At 34.8% G+C, this 25,843-nt stretch overlaps 1 protein-coding gene across 2 annotated transcripts in view; it reads right to left on the bottom strand.

Moving 5' to 3' along the window:
• Positions 1 to 737: 737 nt before the first annotated feature.
• Positions 738 to 25,843, bottom strand: part of RNF217 (ring finger protein 217) — a 129,568-nt gene continuing 104,462 nt past the window's right edge. For both annotated transcript variants that reach the window (XM_054686920.2, XM_518723.8), the window contains 3 exons: positions 9,743 to 9,944; positions 5,092 to 5,163; positions 738 to 3,732 (listed from right to left, as the gene is read on the bottom strand). In XM_054686920.2, coding sequence (XP_054542895.1) covers positions 3,659 to 3,732; positions 5,092 to 5,163; positions 9,743 to 9,944 — 348 coding nt within the window. In that variant the 3' untranslated portion in view covers positions 738 to 3,658. The remainder of the gene's footprint in view (positions 3,733 to 5,091; positions 5,164 to 9,742; positions 9,945 to 25,843) is intronic.

Here is a 25,843-nt window from a genome sequence, read left to right as displayed (position 1 = left end):
AATCGTACATAATCTAATGTATTTTTCTGGGAATTGCTGTGGGCATTTATAATTGCCAACATATTCTTTCCTACTTTTCACAATGGCATAATTAAGTTCCTCTGTCAAGCAACATACACAAAAATGGATAGTGTTACTAAAAATGTGAAAAGTATCACCAATTTGGCTTGGGTATTTGATTTAAATCCCTCAAGTTTTAAAATGAGGCAATCCAAAAGTCAATTCATCTTTCTCACATTATCTGACAGACATCTCCTCAAATTTTATTTTTATTGAAAAAAAATTTCCTATTGTAAGTTTTGGCAAGGTATTTATTTGGCTAATCAGGCAGAAAGGAAATTATCCTTCAAAAGATGATTTTCTTTAAAAATTATGCACTCCTGTACAATCTTTCTTTTTATCCAAAAAAGGGTCTCATATTATCTCTATGACCTCATCTCCTGAAATTACATTAAAATGTTTATTACAAAGATCTTGTAAAAAACAAATGTACAATCTTATGGATATGTTCATGCAAGGTGACAAAAATATATGCAAAAGGGTCTTCACTCTTGCTTTCTTTGTAATAGAGAAGTGAAAATAATCTTGTAGTCCATTCAACAGGGGACTAATTCAATAAATTAAAGTATACCCCTACAAAGGATTATGCAGTAATTATAAAAGAATGAGGTAAATCTATTTAAACGCTTATGGAAAGGTATCTACTAATATATAATAAAATGACAAAGAGTCACAGCACAGTAAGAATATTTTTCTATTTGTATAAAATGAATACACACACAGACACATACACAAACACACTTATTTGTATATTTGTAGAAAGTGTCTGCAAGGACACATACCAAACCATTAACAGTGGTTACCCCTAGAAAATAAGAGGTGGGGTAAGTAGAGAAAGTTGTATTTTATAAATTCTGTATAGTTCAATTTTTTAAAGTAGTATATATTAAATTTACAATAAAAGCATATAAAATGACAAGCCTTGGATAGAAAGATATTTATTTTATGTGCACACTTCTTTTTAAAGTAGTTTTTAGAATTTCTCCCAAAAGTTACTACTACTGTTTTACCTTCAAAGTTGGCACTGACATATAAATAATACTTTTTATTTTCTTCTCTCTTTTTAAGATCTTGATGAAACTTGGTAAAAAATTCACAAATAATCATTTTAAGTTACCAGCAGGGAAAGGCCTAATAGATATGACCCTTTAAAGAGAAAAATGTGTATGTTAATTTAAAAATATCTACTCAATAGAAAAATGAAAAACCTGTGCAATACAGTGCACACTATTTCAAGCACTGATGAAATAGCCATCACTGAAAACAGACACCACTTTGTAACAGGAATATTGGAAAGTTTTCCAAATAATATAAAAATATGTCCAAAAGATAAGTTATTTAAAGAAAGAAATAAAAATCCCTGAGTAGGCCAAAGACAACAGATACATAACCCAGAAAACAGATTATCCAAGACAAAAGAGTATGTTATTCAGCCCGTTGGTATATATGTATATGGCATATGTGTTCATATGCAGTCATGGGAATATTTCATATATACCATACATATGACATATATACATCATACATATACAGATCAGCTAGGTTTAGAGTTCATCATATTCACATATTGCCAAACTAATGCCTAAGTTCAGGAAAGATGAATTTACGAAACCTTACTCTTATGACAGGTTAGAAATTCTCCTTCTTTCAGTCTTAAATACTATTACACCTAAGATAGGCACTCAATAAATATCTGTTAAATGGATGGATGGGTGAATGAAAAGATAAATTTGTGAAAACAGAGCATCACTATTTCTTGTATTATATTATGCTTTAGAAATATGCTATTCCCAAACCATAAATGTCACACACTCCTCTAACTGGAAATAGACAACGAATCCAGAAGCTGTAGTACAGTTATTCTGTGTTATTCAGAAAGAATGAAAGCATGCTGGATTGTTATTCACGCAAGTCAACTTCACTTTTTATGTCAAACAAAAATAAAATATTCTTACACTCTGGAGCCCAACAAAAATAAACTACTCATGTTAATGCATGTTTTATCATATCATCTGTTTCAAATCAGACAAGGTTGCTGACAAATAAATGTACATCTAAGACAGATGACTAATTTTAAGAATTTGGAGACAATTCAAAGCTTTAGGCTTTTTAGGGGTCTTTTTTTTTTCCTGTTTGCTGATGAACTTTTGTGATGAAAGCAAAGGCATATCATAGTCTAGTTACTTGTCAATTTCTTATTTTTAAAGCTTTTGTAGGTTGAGAAAAACTTCCTGAAAATATTTCCTTCACTTTTTTGTTTCCTTTTCCAAAAGCAGCTGATATTGGACAAACTCAAGAACATGAAAAGTTTTCAAACTCCTCCATAAGAAGGTGTCCCCAAAAATATTACGTTTGAGCAGTTAAATGTAAGAAAAAATCCTTCAAAACTAGTATTTGTTTTTATGAAAAACCTTGAAAACAAATAAAAACAGAGAGGAGGGGGCAAGAGATAACAAGGTTAGGATATTAAATGATGTAAGACCTTGACCTAAAGCAGAATTATCTATAATTACAAGTTGGTTAAAAAATTAGCAGAATAGGAATTTTTCAAAGGCTTAAGCAGTTCTCTACAGCAAACTTGTTTTTGGGATTAAATAATCCCAATGTGAAGGCTCTATCTATAGAGTGAAGCATGTTTTCCAAAATGTAAGAATTTTAAAAAGACTGAATATTTGGGTCTTGAGAATTTCCTAAAAGCAGCCAGTTTTGTCAGTTTACAAAGCTTAATACTCCTTGGGGTGACGTTGCACAAATTTCTGTGTTTGTGTGACAAAAAGAAAGAGCAATAAATAGAAAAGTTCAGTATCGAAATAGCCTGTTGTCTACATTGACTTTAATTTAATACATTGCCAAATTATGTCCACAAAGGAACCATCATCTTTCAATAGGTCTATGAAAATGTGGAAAAATAGTGTAGCGGCATGGAACTGGGTAAGTACAAGGTTACTGGGCCTAGTTTTAATACATATTTATATACACACACATTCACACCCCTACACATATACACTTCAGTAACTTAGTATTCTTCTCATTAATTTAGTTTCACTCATTCCCTTTTGGACATTGAGACTTTTCGCAATTATAACATTTGAAAGATAAAAGAATTATACTGCTGGGGCCACAGATTATAATAGGTGCATTCAGTGAACTCTCATCTTCTGAAAAGTGGCCTTGCTTGTTGGTACACATAGGACTTCAGCTATTCACACCAAGTCTCACAAGATGGCCTGGAAGGAGGTGCAGAGTTCAAAGACAGTCCAAGCAATTCTCAGAAGAGGCGTGCTCAGAATTCTTAGGATAACTGGTTCTTAAAGTATCTTCTTCCAAGAACCACAAAGGTCAGAATTATGATATAGATGTTTATAGTTTATGAAAGTGACCATTTTTTAAAAGCAGCAGCAATTTGTTTAGGGAAAGGACAGGATACCATGTTGGGAGTGCACCATAGCTAGAGGCATTGTGGCCCACGGAGAATCACTGGGAGATGAGATGGTAGAAGGTTCCTCTCAGTGTTTTTCAAGATGTGACTCACAGATGGGTGTACCCTTTGGTATCGCTCCTACTCCAACCAGCTTAGCTGGATGAAATCACCTGCATGTTACCAGTGCATACCTGTCCGTGATCGTTTTCTCTGTTTTTTACAAAGGCAATAGATAGGAAATACAAATAAACCTAGGGATAAAAAAAAATTAAAGTTAGTTAGGATGAGAGGCATTTAGGTTTTCCTATTTTAAAATGTCTATGTTTATTTATTTGCAACGTATGAACATACAAAGAAGAAGACATCTATGCTATGAAATGTATTTACTTCTACAATATTTCATTCTTTAATATTTCCCTTTAGCTTTTCTCCCCTTTAGCACCCTCAGTGATACCAGTTTAATAATAATGATTTCTATCCAAATATCAAACTTTTGGTTTAAATCTTCTTTATTGTCCACAGTCATATCATTTGCACACTATGATATTCACACTTGTTTCAGGCAGTATAGCATATCACTTAACAACACAGGCTGTGGAGCCAAATGTTGGGTTTGATTCCTGGTTCTACCACTTATGAGGTTCTAGTAAGTCTTAATTTCTTCAACTGTATAATACAGATAATAGTATCTATTACATAATGTCCTAACTCACATTGCAAGAACTTAAATGTCAGATACTTTATAATTCTATCTGTCCTGTACATTTATTACTTGCTAAACCCAAGTTGACATATGAAAATCATTTTATTTAGCAAAAAAACCCCATCTAATATATGGAACAATGATCAAAGCAGCCTTTATCTATAGCATTTGGCTTAAAATTATTAAAGCAATAGTTCTCAAAGTATGGTCCCTGAACCAGCTGCATGAGCATCACCTGGGAACTTTTTAAAAATAAAAATCAATGGACTTTTCCCATATACCGAGTCAGAAACTGCAGACCGAAACCAGCAATGTGTGTTTTATCCAGCCCTTGAGGATATTCTAAAGCATGCTAGAGTCTGAGAACCACTGCTTTAAAATACACATTTTAATATACTTGCATAAATAAAACTACGCAAATCACTGCAAGGTTTTCTATTTGTCAGTGCTCAAGTGTATGTTGGGTATATGTTCCTGTACACACTGACATTATCTGTTTGTATCCACGGCATCTTTTACTGGACCAAATGAAACACATAAGGTGCAGTAGAACTTCTTTTCCTTGATGCTTCAACCTGAACTCAGAATTAGAAAATTTGGGTTCTATTCCACTTGCCTTTTTCCCTAAGGATACTAATTCTATTAGCTTTGTGTTATAAAAGGGTTAATAATGCTTTATAAGATACATGAATCACAGCGTTCATAGACTGAAAAATTCATACTAACATATCCTACAGGAAACACGCTCCTCTGATCTTTTAAATGATATGCTGGTAATCTATCTAAAGCAGGCATACAATATAAATTATGTCCACTTAATAGCTGATTCATATTATTACATTTACACTCATATTCTCTCTATGGCCCTCAGATAATTCTAATCTCAGACGCATGAAGTGTTTCTTACCGATTACAACCGCTATGGCCCCTAGTGCCAATCCCAAAACCATAATTAGAGGTGCAATGAATAATTTTCCAGCTGGAAAACAAAACGCAAAATTATTTAAGGAGTCTTAAAACTAACCTACCAAACAATTACAGTGATGCTTTTTAAATACCACAGTGTATATTATTTTTTAAGTAGTCTGATTACACTTAAGGCTGTATATATCTAAGAAATGTATCAGGATTAGGTATAGAACAGATATACACATGTAAGTTTAGTAACTTCACCAAAGTCCTGAGCACATGCATCAAACATAAATCACTTATCCTTTCTAACCAAAAACATTCCAAAGCAACTGGCTTACTGTATTCTACCAGGACAGTTCATCTTTGTGCTTTTCCTTAAGATCCTTTCCATTTTCAATGTTCGCAATGCTAAAAGATTAAGAAAGAAGTGGCACATTTTGAGTTGGTAGGAGAAAATCTTGTTACCTCATAACATGGAGAGCTGGTAGGTCCTACAGAGGGCTTCTGTCCAAGCCCACATCTAAAGAAGTGGTTTATTTACATCCTGGGTCCAAAGAAAACTAATAATATGAACACCTAACAGACTGAACTAAAAATGGGACGTTTCAAGATGTTAGAGAAAACTATGAATGAATACCTAGTACGTTGAAAGTTACTCAAGTGAATCATTTTAACGAATTGAAAAAGGAAGCACTTATAAAATAAAAAGGCAAAGTGCTGGTAAGTATGTCAAGTGGTATCAGCCAGCATTTTCTTTTCTAAGTGAATCACTAAGCAGTGATGATAAACTCTAGCCATAAGTATACATAGCAGAGTCCAACATCGGAATCCCACTGACTTTGAAAGACACAGGCACAAAAAAGAGGCTAGTAAATACATGTTGTTATTGTATTTTAAACCTTACGGCATGTGACACAGCTTCAGAGCTGCACAACTCAAATGCAACAAGAGATGAGAAGGAGAGAAATTTTGCAGTAGACTCACAAGGCAATTTAAGGATGAAACAGCAATATCATTCTATAAATTAAAGGACAGTAATTTAGAATAATCAATTACACTAAAAAAGAAACTAATACAGCCATTTGTTGGAAGTTTGTCAAAACATACTAACTTTTTTATTCTTAAGAAATGATCTTTGGAACCAGATGACCAGACATGTATACAACACTGTTTTAAATATCTAATTTAAAAAGATCTCCATTCCATTAGCACCATGTCTAGATATGGGTTTTATTTATATTTTTTGCCAATGACAGAATCCAAGTAAGTAATAAGTCCCATTGAATAATTACGTTTAGTACACTCTTAAAGTGATGCTTAAGAGTTTAGAATATATAAGCACATATATTTTAAAAGAATGTGTTTTTCTCCTATGCACATAGCTCAGTCTGTTCATTCATATTTCCTTTTTAAATAATTATCAGTATATTTTCCTAATAGTAATAAAACATAACTAAAAAGTAACAGCATTGATTTTCTTTTTCCTCTCAAATATCACAGAATTGAAGGAACGAGATAGGAAATAAACTTATTCCAATTATGTAATCCATGTTCAAAACATGTTTACACCTACTTTTGAAACTGTTTTAAGGGACTAGGCATACTATCTCTTATTCCTAGGTTAGTAACATTGCTCTAAAACATCATTTTTAATTGCTATCATATCCATATATCGTATTTTATTTAAATATTCCTGTACTTAATTTTTTGTTTCTTTTCCCTATTTTAAATTATACTTGCACATAACCCATTTTCAGTTTATCTAGATTTATCATGTTTTAAAATGGCCTTCACATTAGTATCAAATTTCTTTGCAAAAGAATTGTACAAAATTTCAATTCATTAAGTATGAAAGTCCAATATTAAGTATTAACTTGATAAAACATTTGCTAATCAATAGTTAGCAGATGTCTTATCAAGTTAATACTTAATACTCAAAGTATCTCATTTTGAGACTGCCAATTTACATTTCTCTGACAGCTAGTAACACTGAATATTTTTGAACATATGTATTGGCTATTTGTATTTCTTCAATTCTGGCTCCAGGCTTGTCTTTTTTTTTTTTTTTTTAATTGAGTATTCATTTTTGGAGAAGGCGCCATTGTTTTTGTTTATATAAATTATTTGCCATCTAGAAATCAATTGAAGACCTATTCTTAAAAATTATATGACTTGATTTAAAACTTAGAATTTTTGTAAGAAGTAATATGAGATTTTAAAATTTCTCCTCAGCCACTTTTATTCCCAGTACCATTCCTTTAATAATCTGCCCACGCCCCACTGAGGGAGATGCCCCTATGTCAGAGGCTGCCAATCATCCCCAAATCTCTCTTCTCCTTTATAATTTATGAGCAGAACCTCTGATCTCTAGCTGAGCACGCGGTTACACGGAATGAAGACCATGTTTCCCACCCTTCAGCTGTGAGAGAGATGAAGGCCCTTTCTCTGCCTCTGGCCAAGGACCACATGAGGCTGTATTCCAAGACTGAGGGAGCAAGTTGTGTCACATCACACAAGGACAGTGGGTGGGAGGGCTTTCCTATACTCCATCTTCTCTCTGAAATGGCAGGGAGTAAGTAACTTTGTAAATTACAACATTACTTTTCCTGCTTTTTGTGGAGATGGGGGAGGGAGGACCACTTCACTTGGAGTTATGGTCCAACAGCAGTTAAGAGGCAGCTGTGCTTGGGGTGGGGAAAATATGTGTGGATGAGAGAGTTTATCTTAAAGCCAGCTGCTCCCTACTTTGACAGGCTTAACCTGATGTGATTTTATTTGCACACATGCGCCTGCACCCACAAAAGACAGGCCAAAAAGGAGGTTGGGAGGTTGGGCCTTTAAGAGGTGATTAGATCTTGAGAGCAGAGCCCTTATGAGTGGATTAATACCACTATCATAGGAGCGTGTTAGTTATCAAGGGAGTGGGTTCCTGACAAAAGGGTAAGTTTGGCTCCCATTTTCTCTGTCTCGTGGGCTTGCTGGCCCTTCTGCCATGCTATGATGCAGTACAAAGGCCCTCACCAGATGCAGCCACTACATCTTGGACTGCTCAGCCTCCAGAACCATGAGCCAAATAAATGACTTCTCTATTTAAAATAAAGAATGGACGGAAACATGTTGCCACAACAAAATTAAAGGTGGCACTGAAGTAGAAAATAAAATAACCATGCAGAAAATACAGTGATTTTGTGTTTTCATGTTGCTCTCTCCATATACAGATTTGCAAATAGCTTCTATCTCAGAACTTAATTTGCAATTGATTTTCTCATGGTATTAGAGGTTAAGGTTAGATTCCCTAGTTATCCCTCCAATATCTGTTTAACTAATACATACATATTGGTTATATAATTATAACATCCACCATATTTGCAAATTAAGAAGTGGCACACACTGGAAAATCATTAAAAGCAGTCTTGACTATTGAATGCTATTGGCTGTGGAAAATTATGTTCATTAACCTCAGGAAGAATATTTTTATAGAGATCACATAGATTTTAGAAAATGACGGCATTGGTTTCCATATGTGAAAGTGCATTTGCGTATATATGTTCTATCTTTTACCTGATAGAAATCTATCACTAACATCAGCTTTGTTCTGATCAGATATCATATGCTTCTAAGGAGGAAAATGGTTCACAACAGTCATGAAGTGACCAAGGGCTAAGGAGAGATATAAAGATTTTCATAAAGTAACTAGGCAAAAGTAGGAAGGAAAACGGAAATGTGGAAGATGATAAAAAGTATTGCCTACATATGAGAAACACGGCCAGATAAGGAATTCTAACAGACATCCATATGATGAAAAAGGGGAAGAAATCTCACATGGTTACATTCCAGAGCAGCAGGGAATGGAATACATTCCAGAGGAGCAGAAGAAGAAATATTCCGCCAAAGAATCTGTATTACCCAAAGGCAGTGGCATTTGGCCAGGGTGATTTGTTTATGGGCAGGTGTCTGTGTTTCTATTTGCATACTTGTGTACCAGTGTGGGAAGGGGTTGTGTATGAGGCTACTATCTGTTGTTGAGGAAGAGGGCGTAAAAAGTCAATCCACAAAAGCATTTTCACTTGGATAATTAAACTTGGGTTTGTATGCACTGAGGGCATTTGATACTTATTATATTAACTGTTACCTATTAATAATTAAAACAATGAAAAATATATGCAACTTATCACTTATATAGATATAATGGAACTCTATTACAGGGCTCTAAAAGGTAGATTTTTTCCCCTGCCTTCCTAGGCTACGCTCCATGCTGTACTGTATTGCATGTCCTCCATGAATGAGTGGAGGATATGTGTACGACCTGCTGCTGGATATTGTCCATTACAAAAATATACATGACACTGCCCCTCTTGTTAAGTGGCTTACGACAGGGTTTCAGAAATTTAAGAGGCAAATAACTTCAGATTTCTGCGTGTGATTAATAAGTTGCTTTTTCAAACAAAATCTACTTGCTCATATAAGTAGTGTCCTGGTAACAAAATTTAAGTTTTAAATTTTATTCTTAAAGGGTGAGAGAATAGCCTCCTCTGAACACTGGGCACGTGGCAGGTGCTCTGAATTACCATGGCTGCACATTTCCAAGTTCTATTTTCACTACTTAATTCCCAGGGAAGACACCCATAAGCATGTCAGACACTCACCACAGACTGACCCTCGCACTAATCTCCTTAAATGAGGTCTCTCTGGGAGGTAGCGATATTTGCATCCAAATATACTGAGGTTTGATGTGTGGTCTCCAAAAAATCGGAGCTGGCGGTATCTCTCACCACATCGGTAACAAAAATTAGTGTTACATTGTGAGCAGGTCATATGGTCACATCCTTCAGTTCGCTGGATGTGGATCTGTATCAGCAAGAGAGGGAAGGAGAAGAAAGAGTTAGCTGAGTTTTTAAAAAGTAAAATCGCAAATTTTATGAAACAACACTTACCAGTTTCACCAAAATAAAAGTCTCTCATAGCACTCCTGAGGCTGTGAATTTGCTTATAATCATACCCTCCAAGATTATCCTTTTACCAAATACTTTCATGTGTGCAAAGCTTGATAATATTTCAGGTACTCAAGCTGTTGGCTTATCTTGACCAATATAAAAGCAAACACATTCCAAGGAAGACACACTTATCTTTCCAGACATACACCTAATTCAATGGTTAGGAGGCAATTTAAAATGCTTTGAAAGTATATTTTGTTTATGCTATGATCAGCAAGAATGAGCCAACTTGGGGGAATAAGCAGAGATAAACAGTATTCCTTAAAAGAAAGGATAACATAAAAGTTTTTGTGAATAAATACCAAAAAGCAGAGGTCTCTTTGTTGAAGGAAATTATAGCAGATATAAATGTATTTGCAATACCTTTTTAGTTTTCAGCTCTAATATTATTTGTAAATGTGTTGTTTGTAGAACTGTTTGTACAATACCATCTGTGCAACTAAGCACCTTCCTCTATTGTTGCAGTCAAGTTACATGTAAACACAGCTTCACCCATCATGTAACAAGGATTTCATTTTTGGGTAGTTCACCATATATACATATATATGTATACCATATATACCATACAGTGGTGGTATGGTATATATACATACACCATATATAACATACAGTGTGGTAGTCACCGCCTCAAGCAGTGAGACCATGTTATAATCAAGACTTTACTCTTTGCGATAAAATTGGAAACTCAACTCAGAATCCTTATGGAAAGATATTGTATATAAATTAGAGCCATCTTTATCTGTGCATACTTTGTTGCATGAATAATCATAAAAGACAACATAGTTTAACTTAACATTATTTAATCAAAATACATAATATTTTGGTTACATTGCTGATATGGTTTGGCTCTGTATTCCCACCTAAATATCACCTTGAATTGTAACAATCCCCACGTGTCAAGGGCAGGGTCAAGTGGAGGGAATTGGATCATGGGGGCAGTTTCCTTCATGCTGCCCTTGTGATAATGAGTGAGTCTCAGAAGTTCTGATAGTTTTGTAAGCCTCTGGCATTTCCCCTGCTTGCATTCATTCTCTCTCCTGCCGCCCTGTGAAGATGTGCCTTCTGCCATGATTGTAAGTTTCCTGAGGCCTCCCCAGGCATGCGGAACCATGAGTCAATTAAACCTCTTTTCTTTATAAATTACCCAGTCTCAGGTATTTCTTCATAGCAGCATGATAATGGACTAATACAATTGCCCAGTTCTCCTGTTACTAAAATGAGACCTCCTAAAAATAGTCTACTTCACTACGGCAGGGGTGTCCAATCTTTTGACCACACTAGAAGAAGAAGAATTGTCTTGGGCCACACATAAAACACACTAACACTAATGATAGCTGATGAGCTAAAAAAAAATTGCAAAAACCATCTCATAATGTTTTAAGAAAGTTTACAAATTAGTGTTGGGCTGCATTCAAAGCTGTCCTGGGCAGCAAGTGGCCCACAGGTTGGACAAGCTTGCACTTGGAGTAGGTACTTGCTCAAGTCACATCTTTATTCATTCACATGTGAGTTCTTTGCTTAGAAATTTTATTGAAAATGCTCCCGATACCATTTTGACTAGTGGAGGCTTCTATTCATTGTGTTGTTTCGGGACTAGAGTGTCAGTGAATATTTTAAAGCAATTGGGAGCTTTACAATTAACAAGTGTGTCAAATCCTTCAGTAGTTGTTTGACTCTTGTCAGTCAAGTCTTAGCCATAAGCTAAAACTTTGCATATTTCCTTTAAAATTATCCTTTCCTTCCCCTAATACAGTGTATTTATTTGAATGTCTGAAGCAGTGTAGTTATAACTGCATTAAAAAAACTGGTCAATGATTATGGAGGTGGGATAAAATCATCCAGGAAAAAGAGAAGAGTTCTGTGAAAGGAGAAATGAAAAGGTTGAGAGATGAAAATTTTTCTTTACTTTAAAATAAAACCTTGTTGTATAGCTTTTAGGAATAAAAATTTTTTGAAGTTCCTAACTCCAAATTATGTGCAGTATTTCAGTTTTAGGGATTAAATAACTAAAATATAAAACTGCAATTTAAAGGAACAATATGAATTTCAAAAGAACTCATGAGGCTGCTTGTGAACTAGTAACGGCCATTAATCATAGTAATCATAAAAATTTCACTTAAAAGATAACACCTCTCTCTCCCCCTTCCTCCCACATCTATCTATCTATCTATCTATCTATCTATCTATCTATCTATCTATCTACCTACCTACCTATCTTCTGTCTACCGACCTACCTAACTGGAGAGTTTCTTGGTGACTGTGATCATTTTGAAGAAGTAATAATTAAGTTGAACACAGCATATTACAGGCGGGCACTTCATACATGGGGAAATGAAGGGACCAAGAAAGAAAAGTTTGTCAATTGGCTGGCAGGACTTTATGTATTCAAAATCGTTAGGTGAACTGGGAGGTGAAATGTCCATTCCTTTCCAGTGGGTGACTGACACTTGGCAGGTAAGCTTCAGCCTTACAGAGAGGTTGGAAAGAACATGAGCTTTGACTTCACAAAGCCCTGTGTTTGAATTCTAGCTCCACTAGCTGTTTAAAAAGAAGTTATTTTACCTCTCCCAAGTGTCAAGTTAGGTAATATTCCCTACCAACCAGTGTAAAATGTGATAACCTATGCACAGTGCCAAACTCGTTTTGGCACATATGGAGTCAGGTCAATATAAAGTTGTTTCCCATCTACTTATTCCCCTTTACCCACCTAAAAATGCCAGAAATCAAATACCTGGGTAATTTAACTGCAAGTTCCTGGACTGCCAGGCAGTCCCCTTTCTTACTTCTTCATATGGGCAATTCTTAGGCTGATGCTGGACTAGAGAGTGCTTTCCTAGATAGGCAAGTGTGTGGTCAAGGGCATATAAGCACCTAGGGTCAAGAGTTACCAACAAATCACGATTTGGGCAAGAAAAGCAAAACTCATGTTTCTTGCTATGGGTTGCCTTATCTAACTTTTTTAGTCATAGTGATTTTTTTCCTTTTACATGACAGACCAGTAGCAGTGGATCCAGGTTTTGCAAGGCCTGTAGATTGTTTAATTTGAGAATCCTTCTTTAAGCAAAATAATCCAACTTACAAAGACAAATTAGATACAAGGCCTAAGAAGGGGCCTGTGCAGGTGAAGGTCTTTGAAGCTTAAGCCCTTTAGCTTTCTGTGAGTCAGCCCCTAGTCCAGCACTTACCCTCTGTTGTTCATGTTTATCAATGGTTACTGTAGCCACATCCATTTAGCACAGTAAATGGCATTAGGAATACCACAGGCCAACAGCCCTACTGGACCTCTGAATCATTTCTGATCCTTATTTAAACCACATGAGCACTAGGACATATTTGAAGACAACTGCTGAAAACCCAAAGCATCGTACACTCAACTTTTTGACTATATATTGTGTTTGATCTTAAAGTGGAGATAATACGACTTAACAAATTTCCTGATTTGACACTGATAGCAGTGTCGTGGGTGATCTACCAAGGAAAGAGCACTAATTTTTGCGTAGAGCCTATTATGTGCCAAGCATTGTACACAGATTAGCACTTTTAAGCCTTATAACTGCACCATGAGATTGGCATTCTTCTTCATAAACAGAGTTCAGAAAAGTAATCTGCCTGAGTGATAATCCTCGTGAGTGAGAAAGATTTTGAATTCATGTCTGTTTCTTTATTATGCTAAGTAGCCTCTTATTATGAACTTAAAAGGTAACACCAGAAGATCAATCATATTATTTGCCAACCAGTCAGACAAACATGTCAGCTCTCCCTCCACAAGGTATATCTGTGTCTTCTTGTTTTTGCCATTCTGTGCCATTCTTCCTTCAAATGGCATCACTTTTCCTGACAGAAAAACTTGTTCTAATAAGTTTTGCCTCATATTTCACATATAATTTTCACTGTAATTTTATATCTGTTTGTAATATTGCTTCATTGGGTTCTAAAATCTTTATGTGGCCTATTTATTATTTCATTTAAATAATTAAGTTTGCACTTTCTAGCCTTTCTCTTTTAACAGTCTTTCCTTATTAGTATTATTATATTCCAAATGCAGCAGGCAACTAAAATACCGTTGGTCAAATAATATTTCTGTACAGGAAGTGGTAAAATTGTAAGCTCTATAGTAACCTTGTACATTTTGGGATTATATGGCTCTATAGATTAATTTGAGTATTTTATACACATAATCACGGAAAAAATTGTTTCATCATTTACCAACTGTCAAGTACACAGTGCTGCCTTTAATATTATTATGAATATATCTTGATTATATATGAATATTTTATTTGACACTAACAGAGAAATAAACTAGCAAAATGCAATCTGCAACAGGAGACATTATTTTTCACATTTGCTAAGCAAGTTGTAATTTTAAACTCGTACTACCAGGGGATAATACATTTCTTATGCTGATGAATTCCCCAAGTACACCTTTATCAGTCTCACTTTAACAGTGTCATCTTTGTTTTTAAAACATAAAGCCTTAAAACATAGGTTTAAATTATATTTACAGAAAGTTCATTTTGTTCTCAATGAAGCTGTTTTTATTTTTTATTATAGCTCCAAAAATATTCATGAGTTTAGCTCTGCTAAAAAATAAACTAACTGCCCAAGTGGCTAAAATTTAGTATCAAAATTCTGTTTTTACTTAAAAGATGGAGAAAGACTAGATAATCCTAATCCATTAGATAAAATTGGCCACTCATAAATCACGAATGACATTTGAATTGTTAGTACTCATAGTTTCTTCTATCTATAACAAATAAGGATGACTGACATTTAAGGAATTGAATATTTAGGCACCAAGCATTACTTATATCTTTCTATACTTAAGGTCATAAGATGAAATGTTCAGAATAAGCTAGATATTCCCTTATAAGAGTTTGATATTAAGTCCACATTGTAGTAGATGGAAATGACACAAGGAGCCATTTTTGTGCCTAGGATATTCTTCACAGGATGGATTAAAACCTGTAATAAGATACATACACACACACACACACACACACACACACACACACACACACATATGTAGGCAGATGCTCCAAGTTGAAAATATCATAGGTTGAAAATGGGCAATTTGTAGACATGGGATGTGAAAAAACAAAACACAATATCCAAAAAATGCTGGCAACCCAGTCCACTGTGAGTATCAGTTGTTCACCCTCGTGATGGCATGGGTGACTGCCAGCTGCACAGCTCGCTGCCACTGCCCAGCTTACTTTGAGCCTGGGAAAAGATCAAAATTCAAAATTCGAAGTATGGTTTCTACCAAACGCATGTACTTTTACATCATGGAAAAGTTGAAAAATTGTAAGAAAAGTCGAAATCATGTCAGACCATCCTAACTTGGGAACCATCTGCATGAAGAAAATAGTACCTGTCCTCCTCAAGTTGTTTACATTTAGTTCAATAAAATGCCCACAAAGTATCTAAAAAAAAGAACTGGAATGTGGCCTTTTATTTTCAAACAAGGTTCTACCTAATCATAAGGTAGAAGAATAACAGTAAATGAACTGCTAAACCTACAATGTTTTATGACTAAATCAGTATACATCTGCCCACAAGTATTTGTCTCCAGTTTCACCAAGAAATGAAGGCTTACTTTATGGTTTAAGCAGCATTTGATAACTAAGTTGACTGTTATGTATTACTGCCCCCAACAAATATTTTACTCTAGATAAAATCCTAACCTCTAATTTATTTTTGAAAGTATTTTTATATATGTGTTTCCTTCAATGACTTTTGATACCTGGAAGAATTAATTAGAAACAAAAGTTACAAGGAAAGCTTTAAAAAAATTTCCTGAAACTCAAACAAATCCCATAAAAAAGTGGACAAAGGACATGAATAGACATTTCTCAAAAGAAGAGATACCAACAGTCAACAAACATATGAAAAAATGCTCAGCATCACTAATTATCAGGGAAATGCAAATTAAAAACACAATGAGATACCACCTTACTCCTACAAGAATGGCCATAATTAAAAAGTCAAAAAACAATAGATGTTGGTGTGAATGTGGTGAAAAGAAAACACTTTTATGTTTGTGGAACTGCAAGTTAGTACAATCACTATGGAAAACAGATTCCTTGAAGAACTAAAAGTAAAGCTATCATTTGATCCAGCAATCCTGCTGCTGAGTATCTATCCAAAAGGACAGACATCATTATATGAAAAATACATGTGCACGCACATGTTTATAGCAGCACAATTCACAACTGCAAAGATGTGGAACCAATCTAAGTACCCATCAATCAATGAGTGGATAAAGAAAACATGCTATATATACACCATGGAATACTACTGAAGAGCATAAAAGAAATGAAATAATGTCTTTTGCAGAAACTTGGATGGAGCTGGAGGCCATTACTCTAAGTGAAGTAACTCAGGAATGGAAAACCAAATGTTGTATGGTCTCAATTATAAGTGGGAGCTAAGCTATGGGGATGCAAAGGTATAAAGATGATCTCATGAAGTTTGGGGACTAGGAATAGGGGGTAAGAGTGGGAAAGGGAAAGGGATGAGGCATAACGTACTGGGTACAGTGTACACTGCTCGGATAATGGGTGCACTATAATCTCAGAAATCACCACTAAAGAATTTACCCATGTAACCAAAAACCAACTGTACCCCAAAAACTATTGAAATAAAAAAATCCCCTGAGATTTCACACCAGTGAGAATGGGTATTATTAAAAAGTCAAAAAACAACAGATGCTGGTGAGGCTGCAAAGAAAAGGGAATGCTTATACACTATTGCTGGGAATGTGGATTAGTTCAATCACTGTGGAAAGCAGTTTGGAGATTTCTCAAAGAACTTAGAACTACAGTTGGACCCAGGAGTCCTATTACTGGGTATATACCCAAAAGAAAATAGTTCTTGAAAAAGATGCACTTGCATTTTCATTGCAGCACTATTCACAATAGCAAACAAACTGAATCAACCTAGGTGCCCATCAACAGTGGATTGGATAAAGAAAATGTGGTATATATAGATCATGGAACACTACTGAACCATAAAGAAGAATGAAATCACATCCTTTGCAGCAATATGAATGCAGCTGAATTCAAGTAAGTAAAATGAATCCTCAACTGCCATGTCAGGGAGTCAATAGAAAATATCAAGGACTAGGTGTAAAAGACTACTATTTAGAGGTAATTATCAGGTGTAAAACTCCAAATGAATAAGAAACAGCTGCTTCTATCACAGTAGACTATGCTGCAAAAATAAATAGATGCTGATTTCAAAATTATTTGGTGTCTCTTGCTATAATGTTAGCTTTTTAAGGCCAACACTCTGATAGCAATAATTGTCTCCAATGTACTGAGTTCTTTTTTTGTTACAGAAAATTTCATGTTTCAAGTTAAGTCTTATGATTAATTTATAATGACAAGAATTCACTAAAGTGCAGTATACTGTCCAAATCTTATTCCTCAGGGTAGAGCCGTACAATAAATGAGCCTAGTTTTCTTCCTTCTTCTTTACCACACCACTTCCCTTGATCCCACTGCCCCATGTTCTCAGAAATCTTCAGATGCCAGTTTTCCCCTCCTTCAGCTTCATCTTCACCTCTCCTCTCTGTGATTATACATGTCATCCTACTAAATCCTTCCTTTCATTCCACCTGGCCCTCTACCCAATGATTACCTTCACCTTTTCATATTTACCAAATTTTTCCAAAGAATACTACTCATTGTTCTTACTTGCATCTCAATTCCTCCTAAGCTGACTGCAATCCCATGTTCTTGAAACATCTAGCTGTCTTTCATTCATTTATTCATTCAACAAATAATTACTTTGTTCATTGATAAAATCTGACAGGGCTCCTGCCTTTAAAGAGCTTATACATGTATACAGACATTAACCAACTGTATAAACAAATATATATGCATAAGCTATGCCAAATGCATGAAAAAATATTTTCTCACTGATAAAGTCTGACATGGCTCCTGCCCTTAAGGAGCTTATAGGTGTAGACAGAGAGTAATCAATTGTACTAACAAATATGTATTCATAAGCTATGCCAAATGCTGTGAAGGAAAAGTAGAAAGTATGAAGACAGTACTCAATAGATGAGCTTGATCTGGTGTAAGGGTCAGAGGAGGTTTCTCTAAGAAAATGACATTTGATCTAAGAAATGAAGGACAAGTAGCAGTTCCCCAGTTAAGGGGACTTAAAGGTAGGGAGAGAATTCTAAATACAGCATATTTATGGCATTGTATCTACTAATTGACAAGCACCCTGCACTAGCCCTGTTGCAGCATTCCTCACTCTACATTTTAAAACTCTTTAATTATCTGTATCCCTCCATTCAGACTCTCTACTCTTCCAGTCTATAAAATCTACAGGGGCCCAGATCATGTACTTCTTTTTCATTATCTCATTAAAGAGCTGTGCACAGTACCAACACACAGCATGTTCTTAATAAATACTTTTTAAAAAAACACATGAATATTATCCATGACCCCCATCTGCAAAATATAATGAACATGTTTTAAATTTTTATCTTATTGTAGCTCTGTGTCACTTAATCAGTCGCTCAGTACCTCTTTACTGACCTTTGATACACTATTGCTTCAGTGACATCTTTTTTTCCAGTTTCTCCTCTCCTCTCTGAGGTTCCTGTTCCTTCACCAAGCCCTTAATTCCATCCAGGACTCACCACTTTGCATTTGCTCCTTGGGTGATCACTTCCACATTCGAATGGTTTCAACTTTATTCCAACAAAGGTGGATCTTTATTTCTACTGAGGACCTGGCTCCTGAGCTTCTGACTCACATAGTAACTGTTTGCTAGTCAGATATACCTATATCCCTCACAGCCATTTCAAAGTCAAGTGAACAAAACCAAACTCATCATCACTTCATGGCTCACCACTGCAACAAAAAATAAATAACTCTAACTCTGTCTCCATTATTTTATTTTAGTTTATGGTATCACCATCCATTTAGATACCCATACTAAATATTTGGTGGTTATCCTGTTTTTACTTCCCACATTCAACTTTCCATCAAGGTCAGATAGTTTTAGCCCCATAATATTTATCTAGTTCTTTTCTCCTCCAGCCCTTTGACAACTGGCCTAGTTCATATTGTCATTATTTTCTTTCAGATGTCTACAGCTAGCACCATAAAATCAACAAGCAGCCAACCTAAAATATAAATCTGATACCACTACTCTCCTGCTTTTATTTTTCAATGTCCCCTATAGTCTGGAGGATAAAACCCAACTATCTTAATGTTGTTTGCAAAGTCCCAGCTCTTGTTGGCTTCTCCAGCCCCACCTCTCACCACTTCCTTGCATAAACCTTACGCTAAGTTAACCACAAAGTGCCTGTGGCTCCCAGAGACATCAAACACTTCCTGGCTCTGTGCCTTTGCAGTTTTAATTGTAATCTCCCTCTTCTGGATACCTTTCATCATGCCATAATCCACCCAACAATCCTCCACAACCTAGCTCCCTTGGATTCCTCAAGATGGTGTTGAGTCCTTTCGCCATGAACCCTCGTATAATACTCCCTGCAACATTCCACTGAAGTGCAATAGTGTTTATCATTGTCAGTCTAAGGACTATGTCTCCCCTTCTGCAAGTTCCACAAGAAAAAGAACCACATCCTACAGGGCACACAACAAATTCTCATTAAAAGTCCATATAAGGTAGAATGAAAAAGTATATTCATTTACTTATTCAGCCATTATCTATTATTTAGTGCTATCCGAAGCCTGGCAGCAGCTCTAAATACTAGAGGTAACTCAGAGAATAAAATAGATCAAATCTCTGCTCTCACGGCTGCAAAATATGTACATTATTTTAAGTAGTGATAAGTAATATAATACCATGGAGAAAAAATAAGGCATATGGGAGGGGATAGTACCTACTGAGGTAGGGGACGGTGGTTTGAAATTTTAGATAAGGTGACCAAGGGAAGTTTTACTGAGAAGCTGAATTTTCCTCAAAAACATGTAAGAAGTGAGAGAGCTGGCAGTGCACACATCTGTGGTAAGAACATTCCAGACAGAGGGACAAGGCAAGTCTGAGACCCTGAGAAGGGAGAATACCTGCAGTTTCGAAGCACAGCCAGCAGTGAAATTTGACTGTAGCAGGGTGAAGGAAGGAAAGATATGACTAGAGAAGTCACAGAGTGGGGACATGTCCAGAGGGCGACGGGTTCTATGGTCATCATAGGACTAACTTTTGCTCTGTGTCAGATAGGAACCACAGACAACTTTGAGCAGAGTGATGTAATCTGCGTTATGTTTAACAGCATCATTCTAGCTGCTGGGTTAAGAACGTTGTGAAGAATGAGATACCAGTTAGGAGGTACATGAAAATCATGCAGAGAGAAAGACGATGATGCCTTGCCCCAGGTTAGTGATAGTGGGGGTACTGAGATATGGTCAGATTCTAAATACATTTTAGTGGCACAATCTACAAAACTTAATGACTCACCAGACATGGGAAATGAAAGAAGCAGAGTCTGGGATAACCTAAAGTTCTTGGCCTGAGCAGCTGGAAGACTGGAGTGGCCATTTACTGAGACAGAGAAGCTATGAGAAGAACCATTTTGGGGAGAAGAGAACATACTGTGTTGGAGAAGTCTATTAGATCTGGTTGAAGATGTTGAGTAGCTATTTGGATATATAGCTTTTCTCACAGTTCCCCAAAACTTTACGATTTGCCTACCGACTGAGCCAACAGCAAAATGTGTGCCCTGTTTTTAATTATATGTGTAGTTTGCTGTAGAAAGAGAAAGCAACTCTTAAAACCTGAAAAGAAATGAAAATGGAAACTAATGAATTACATTAAGAAAGCTTTAGATCCTTTAGCAAAAATGTCTCCATCAGCACCCACATGGAAAATGGGCAGCTTTTTACTCAATTTCTTGTCTACATAGATCACTGGATTTCATCCTTTGCAGAAGCCCTCATCATCTATAACACAGCTCTCAACAGGTGCTCTCATGCCCCAGGAGACGCTTCAGAATTTAATTGTTGCTGGAGTGTCTAGTTGTCACAAAGATGGTGGGGCTGGCATTTATGTATGTCCTGCGATGCTTAGAATATCCTGCACAATACAGAATTGAGCTTTTCTCATGTAATTTTTAAATGCATCAGACATTCATATTGGTAAAACTCTGTTTGAAATATCTTAAGTTAGAACCAAACTCTATTTTACGTATAAACACAAAATAACATTTGCATGACTTTTTTTTTTTTTTTTTTGTGAGACAGAGTCTCACTCTGCTGCCAAGGCTGGAGTGCAGTGGCGTGATCTCGGCTCACTGCAACCTCTGCCTCCTGGGGTCAAGCCATTCTCCTGCCTCAGCCTCCCAAGTAGCTGGGACTACAGGCGACTGCCACTACGTCCAGCTAATTTATTTTTTATTTTTTATTTTTAGTAGAGACGGAGTTTCACCGTGTTAGCCAGGATGATCTCGATCTCCTGACCTCGTGATCCGCCCACCTCGGCCTCCCAAAGTGCTGGGATTACCGGCGTGATTGCATAGTTTTAATATACAATGAATTTTTCAGTTATATAACTACTGTGTAAATTGATGAGATTGGTTATATTCAGAACCTAATTCTACTTTATATGTAAGTCCAAAATATGTTTGCATGGTTTTAAGATACACTACATTTTCTAGTACCCTAACTATATATATATATATACACACGTACATACACACACATAAATATGTATGTGTATATACATACAAGTATAGATGACATGTGATATACATATAAAAATAATATATACACACGTACTTATTTTGTCCTCATTTAAAAATATTAAATATAAAGGATAGGTATTGATAACATTCAAATTTCACTTCAAGGTTTCTTAAATCTAAATGCATGCACAAATTTGACTGCTTCATTATTTCATTTCCTCTTTTACTTCTTCATTTTAGGAACCATAAAATGTGATGTTATCTGAGTATTTACATGTTAAAATATGCATTATTTCATTACAATATTTTCACTTATTTCTATTTTATAACTAAGACAACATATTGATTTTTAAAATAAAATATAGGTAGTCACATTATATTTAATCTCAGGACCGTAAGCAAGTACTAACATTACCTGTCATAAAAACAGGGCATTGGATACAATGTAGTTAATATCCTCCAAAGTATGTGCCGTCAAACAATCATGCTTCTAACAACTAAGGTCTAGAGCTTGGCATACCATAAAAACAGTGCCAATGATAACCCCTGCTCCAGATTTAGTGATTTTAAGCAATCTGGAGAGTTAAAAATGGTTTATCAGTAGTTAGGGAAAAGCTATTTTATCCTGAATGGGCATTATTTGAAAGTAGTCAGCCTCTGAATGTGCATTATTTGAAAGTAGTCAGCCTCTGAATGTGCTTTTGTAGTGATATATGAAGTACTAAGGAATTGCAGGATACCTATAAGATGCAACATTAATACTTGGGATTCTTATTTCAGCAACTGCAAGTTACATAGCCACAGATATAAAAGACCAAAAAAATAGCTTTTGTGTTGACCTTATGTGAACAGGGGAAGATTATTCATTTTCTTTGAATCAATACATTCTTGCCCAAAGCATTCTATTATAGGATTGAAGAGAATAAAATACCTAAAGGGAAATATCATGACAAGTAAATCCCTCTAATTCCAAATTTATAATAAATTATGAATAAATATAATTCACTTTTTTTCTGCTTGCTTTTTTGGTCATTACTTAAACTCTCTGAAACTGGTTCTGCATCTTGAAATGGTGGTAATTACCTCTTGTTTACAACTTTCTTTTGAGAATTGAGACAACAAATGAAACTTAGATACTACCAATCCTGTTATGTTATAATTATTGTGCAAAACCTTAAAGTTTTATCAAATCACTTAATAGTGATGATCTGAGTGGTACACTGAAAATCAGAATCTTAGTATCACATCTGAAGTTTGGATGAGACAATATATTTATAGTAACTACAGAGGAGACTGACATGCAATAAATGTCAGTACATGTTAGTGTTATTATTACTGTGATAACACCACAAACAAAGAGCACCGGACAAAGGTACTTTGTATAGAGATGGCGTATCAGAATCCAGAAATGACTATGCACATTTGATATTTCTTTTAAAAACATAAAAGTAACTTCCTGTCATCTAGAAATAATGAATATGTTGACCTTAGAATAAAATAAATTACAATTTAGTGTATGTGTGACAGTGCTCATTAACTGTTTATTTGCTTTTATAACGTATAATCCTGTGTTTGTTATTTTTAGCATGCATCTCACTTTTAATTTTTGACTTAGAAACTTTTCTTCTTAACTCAGACTTTAGTATCTAATCTGTGGTATAAAACAGTCTAAAATGAATTTTTGCATGACATTGAACAAATATTCTGATACCTCCAACAAAATTTAGATTGCCTACTTGCTTTAAATTTAATATTAAAACTATTACGAACTAGACTTGGTTTTGTAATCACTAAGTCTACAAACTAGATTTATTTTTGTGATAACGAAGATAACTAAAGAAGACATTTCAAAATTAGCACATATTTTCCATAGGTTAAGAATTTACATTAAGTAGAAAACTCATTGTTAAGATAAAAAATGATGTTTCATAAGTGACTGAAAAATACTTTGCATTAAGAAGCAATGAGGCAGTGGCTCACGCCTGTAATCCAACACTTTGGGAGGCTGAGGTGGGCGGATCACCTGAGATCAGGAGTTCGAGATAAGCTGGTCAACGTGGTGAAACCTCGTCTCTACTAAAAATACAAAAATTAGCCGGGCATGGTGGTGGGCACCTGTAATCCCAGCTACTTGGGAGACTGATGCAGGAGAATCTCTTGAGCCCGGGAGACGAAGGTTGCAGTGAGCCGAGATAGCACCACTGCACTCCATCCTGGGTGAAAAGAGTGAGACTCCATCTCAAAAAAAACAAAAACAAACAAACAAACAAACAAAAGGAACAATAAGATTCAAATAAAAATGGCTAAGTAAAGTTGACCTTAATGTGGTGGGTTATGTTTTCATAAAAATATTCTATAAATTAATTCTAGATATGTTTGCATATTTTTATCGTACTATAAAAATCATACTTGTAAGTATCTTGATCATGAGGAAAAAAATTTTAATGCTCATCCTGATTACCTGCCAAAATACAATTATAAATAAAAATTTTGATTTCTAAGCACAAGTCAAATCTCTTCATAATACTATATCATGTATTAAATTGGTCTATCCATTTGAGAAAAAGGTAAAAACTCACTGAGAAGTAATGCTTAATACATAAATAAGATAAAATTTTGTTTCATTTAGAATACTAGTTAAAATAATGAATTAATAGATTATCAAACCTTCCTTAGATTAGCAAATTTAACAAAGGCATAATCGTTTAAAACTCACCAGTGTAAGTACAGAATTTTCTTTAAAAATCAGCAGCAAGAAAAGAGACTATTATGTATTATAATTTAAGATACAATTTAGAGAGAAATTACAAATCAATTGATGAGGGGAAAGTCATCCCATAAACACAATTGGGTTAGATGGTTTCAATTTGGAAAAAATATTACTTCAGGTACCCAATGCATAATAAGCACTAAAATAAATTATGGTTGGATTAAAGAGTTAAAATATTAAAAAATCAAATGAAAGAAAATTGAACTTTTAATCAAACTTCTGAATGACTTTTTAAACTAAGAAGCAACATATTTACAAAAGATATACAAAGATATGTAAATATATAAAAATATGTGTTCATACAACATATGTGCTTGTGTATTTGACCACAAAGAAAGAGAATAACATATTTAGTAAAACAAAAATAAAAAAACTAAACAATACATATGCAAATCAATTAATTTAAAAAAAAACGAAAACCTACCACTCAAATAAAAAGGAAGAAATAGAAAACAGGGAAAATGTGGAGACAATAATGCCAGAAGTGGAGTTTAAATATCTAAATAAAGAGCTCATATAATTTGATAATAAAAATATGCCCCAATCTGTCCCACATAAATGCGCAAAGGGTATGAACAGAAAATTTTCAAAGGGGGCATTACAAACTCAAAAATACATGAATTTATATTCAGTTTACAAGCAAACAGGAAAATATAAAATACAAGAAAAAATATTTTAAAATTATTAAATTAATATTTAAAAAATACTTTAAAATGCCAACAAATGCTCATACTGAAACAGGTCCTCAAGCTTTCTAGGTGGAATTATAAATTGATTCATTCCTTTTAGAAAGCAAATTGCCAATATGTGCTAAATACTAAAAACTTAGGTATTCTTTAACCCAGTCATTCTACCTTTATAAATATATGCTTTCAAAGGTATAAAATATGGAAAAAAAATTCTAGATGAATATCATCAACACATTATTTATAATACACAATTTTTTAAATCCCAGAACAAACCAAGCAAGACTTGGTATCCAATAGTGGAGGAATATTTAAGCAAGTGTTACACAGTTCATGGTTAATGAAATAAATGTTTTGAAAACTACTCAGTAATATGAGAAATGTTTGCAATGTTAGGTAAAAATAGTAATGATATTAAATTATTTGAACATCACAACTAAAACTTTTTAAAAAGCCATTTAAATAGGGTGAAAGACCAAGGGCACACAATAAGATGTTAGGAGTAAGTACACTGGAGCGGCAGAATTCTGGGTGAATATTTTCCCTCTCTTTTCCAAATTTCTATCTGATGTTATATCACCTTGATAAACAAATCATTTGGAAATCAAAATATGGTTTGGCGTGGTGGCTCA

This window comes from Pan troglodytes, chromosome 5, assembly GCF_028858775.2.
Source record: "Pan troglodytes isolate AG18354 chromosome 5, NHGRI_mPanTro3-v2.0_pri, whole genome shotgun sequence".
Classification (NCBI taxonomy): domain Eukaryota; kingdom Metazoa; phylum Chordata; class Mammalia; order Primates; family Hominidae; genus Pan; species Pan troglodytes.
This window is presented reverse-complemented; position numbering and strand designations above follow the sequence as displayed.